The sequence below is a fragment of the Morone saxatilis genome, unplaced genomic scaffold (assembly GCF_004916995.1).
Source record: "Morone saxatilis isolate NCDOM2014 unplaced genomic scaffold, NCSU_SB_2.0 Contig3, whole genome shotgun sequence".
Lineage (NCBI taxonomy): Eukaryota > Metazoa > Chordata > Actinopteri > Moronidae > Morone > Morone saxatilis.
This window is the reverse complement of record NW_023339873.1, coordinates 4699838-4702966: the sequence shown is the minus strand read 5'-3', so window position 1 is coordinate 4702966 and position 3129 is coordinate 4699838. Positions and strand designations below refer to the sequence as shown.

General features: G+C 38.8%; 1 protein-coding gene across 1 annotated transcript in view; it reads left to right on the top strand.

The window, feature by feature from the left end:
- zfyve26 (zinc finger, FYVE domain containing 26) overlaps positions 1-3129 on the top strand; it is a 25686-nt gene that overhangs the window by 554 nt on the left and 22003 nt on the right. Inside the window, exons 2-6 of the mRNA XM_035673856.1 lie at positions 497-784; positions 969-1044; positions 1319-1405; positions 1624-1773; positions 2214-2553. Coding sequence (XP_035529749.1) covers positions 594-784; positions 969-1044; positions 1319-1405; positions 1624-1773; positions 2214-2553 — 844 coding nt within the window. The 5' untranslated portion in view covers positions 497-593. The remainder of the gene's footprint in view (positions 1-496; positions 785-968; positions 1045-1318; positions 1406-1623; positions 1774-2213; positions 2554-3129) is intronic.

Genomic DNA, 3129 nt, shown 5'->3' with positions numbered 1-3129 from the left:
GTGATTACATATAATAAATGATGCTGTAAAACATATAAATTGTGTCCATGCAAAACATCTATTGCAGCTCTTAATCAAAGTCTTTGTAAACAAACATTTAAAACATGTTTACTGCCATGCATGACTTGCTGTGTAGAAGTGTGAGGAAATGCATATAAAACCAGTAAAAATCCACATTTTATAATTTGAAAGAGAGTTATAAGAGTTGTTAACAACGCTGCTCATCAAGAACCTAATTATTAACTAGTCTATTGTTTATTAAAGCCTATACAATTCTTTAAAATACTTTAAGAAATTTCAAATTTGCACAAATCATGGATAAGGAAAACGACAAATAAAACCTGTATAAAAACATTAAAAAATAAATGTATTTTTTTAAAGGGATTAATTTCCGGAACAATTACACTGAGGAACTGAAAATGTCCGGCACACTTTGTAAGTTTATGCATTTATTATATAAAGCACAAACTCAGACAGGTTTCTCTTTCTGTTTCAGGTGAAAAACGCTCAAGCATCCTCTTTGGCTCTATGGAAGTAAAAGTGCCTCTCCGGTTGTGACCACTGAGCAGAAGAGTGTCACTGTGAAAGAGGACATGCATCCCTTTGGCTGTGAGTCCGAGACCTCCCTTCAGGACCTGTTTGAGTACTTCAAGAGGTGCCTGCAGCATGCAGAGTGGGAGCTGGCCAGTGCCTGCGTGCCACAGCTGGTTAACTCAACGGGAGGACTTTCAGAAAACCTACGAGACATAATCAAAGCTATCGTCTGCCATCCGTACAGTTTAAAGTGAGTCACGCAGCTGCATGTTCACAAGACATTAGGGTTTTCTTTGTGTATAAAAAAGCAAATTGTTTGAGAAATCAAACGTAATGTGATATTGTTATTAGGTCTGCAGCAGTTCTCACCCTAAAAACCTAACGCTGATGTTTGTGTATGTGTGCTGTGGATTTATTGCGTGTTTGTTTTGCAGATGGGAGTCTGTGGGCAGTCCACACAAACTGGCTTGGTTTTGGCTTCAGGTTTTGGAGAAATTGACAGAAGAGCAGGTAATGCTCTGAAGATTTAAGTATTCTCTTGCTCTCTCTATTGTCCTTATTTGACTTAAATGTGAAACAACGTGTTTAGTCGTGTCAGCCTCATGTGGTTTTGTTGGTATCTGAGACCATCTTTGTTTGTGTTAACGTACAATACACAAATCAGAAACACCATCTCAAAAACTGCACTATGTGCTTTCACAGAGCAGACAGTATTGGGTTAAAGGTATCTGAAGCACCATCAACAGTGTGACACGATATCCATCTTGTTTACTCTCCATTTCAGGTTCCTCCCCACATCAGGAGAGAGCTGGAGTTCCTGCTGCTCCTGGAGGAGCTGGGGTCAGAGGGCATACCAGAGACTGTTCTCAAGGTTATTGTTATTTTGACTTTTGTCGGTAATCACACATACAGTTGATAATGAGGAAGTTAAAAATAGATAGAATAGAATAAAGGGTTTAGATTGAGGCACATTTTATATGTTCACACAGGGTAATTAAACTCAGATTAACTCGATTTGTTTTGTTTTACTGTTTTACACTTTGTGCCTATAGACAGAAATTAAGACTGAGATAAATTATCTTTCAGCAGGAGTTGCACCAGGCCTTCTTGGACACGCAGTCTAAACCAAAGGCCCCAGACGGTTCAAGGACAACAGATGCTGCTGTTGAGTCTTGTCTGCGAACCTTATTGGAGAAAAAGAAGCCCAGACTTGCCCAGACTCTTGCACATTTCTTACAGGTAAACTGAAATAAAGAATAAAAAGCATTATACAAAAGTGTAAGAATAGAATTTTTGTTTTATGTGCATGTATGTGGACATGAATTTATAAAACTGATGGCTACAGATGTCAGTATAAGACAAAAAACAAAACAAAACATGCACATTATACACCTTGTTCTGGGTGTTTTTAATACAAAATTATCATCTGTATACAGTACCATATACAGTATTTACTACCAATTTTATGTGTTGTTTATACAGTAGTAATACAATACTTGTAATAATAATACTTACAGAAAGTACTGTATAAATCCTAAAGGTACAGCTTCATAAAGCTGTTAATGTTCATATTGTTTGTAGTTGTATGGTTAAAAACAAACATTTTGTGAATGTGTAGAATTTGCTCATTTTACAGCACCAGCGCGCTTTATTCTCCTTATTTTCCCCACCTCCAACAGGACCAGTCATGCACAGAGGACCATACTCTGCAGCACACGTTCATCCAACACCTGGTGAAGAAACTGGGAAAACCGGAGAGGAGGCAGGAGGAGGTGGAGGAGTGGGTGGAGGAGATATACGCCGTGCTGTCTGTGATGCCATGGAGCTCTCGTAGAAGCGGAGGGCAGCTCGAGGCGCTGTGTGAGGCGCTGTGGGCGGCCAGAAACGGGCCCCTGAGAGAGGAGAGGATCCTGAGTTCTTTGCTTCGCCCTCGGTGCGACGCTCTCGTCTCTGCGTACTGTTCCACCGCTTTGAGGCTTCAGAGGGATCATCTGTTGAGGAGCGCACCGGACACGCAAGGTAATCTGAGCTCTAATAATGAGAAGTCCATTTTACAAAGTTTGCTTTCTCTGATGTTAAACTGGTTGTGCTGCCACATAAACATCTTTCTTCTTCTGCCTCTTGAATTCAATAAACGCTGAGCATTATTTGATGTCAATAAATATGGGAAGAAATCTTCATGTTAATCAGTATGACCAGGCGGCCTTGTGAAATGTATGTAACTATAAATTAGTTCCTCCTCTGACCTTTTTTACTTAAGATTTTATTTTGTTTTATAGTAACGGTACCAATAAGTGTTCAACAGTGTTGAAGAGCAAACATTGGCATCACCCTTTTCCTCTTTCAATCACACTTCTCTTTTTGTGGCTGTGAAAAACGTTACATGTGACAGGCATCTGGTTTTGGTCTTCTGCAGTGTACATATTGGTCTATCTTACTAATGACACAGATCAAGTTTATATCAATGATATGCAATGTTCGCCAAAATGCCCCCCATAATATTTAATTTACAGGGAATGTTTTTTCTGAAATACTTTATTAATTCATTCACATATTTTTTTATATGACATTTTACCTTACTTATAACACATTTTG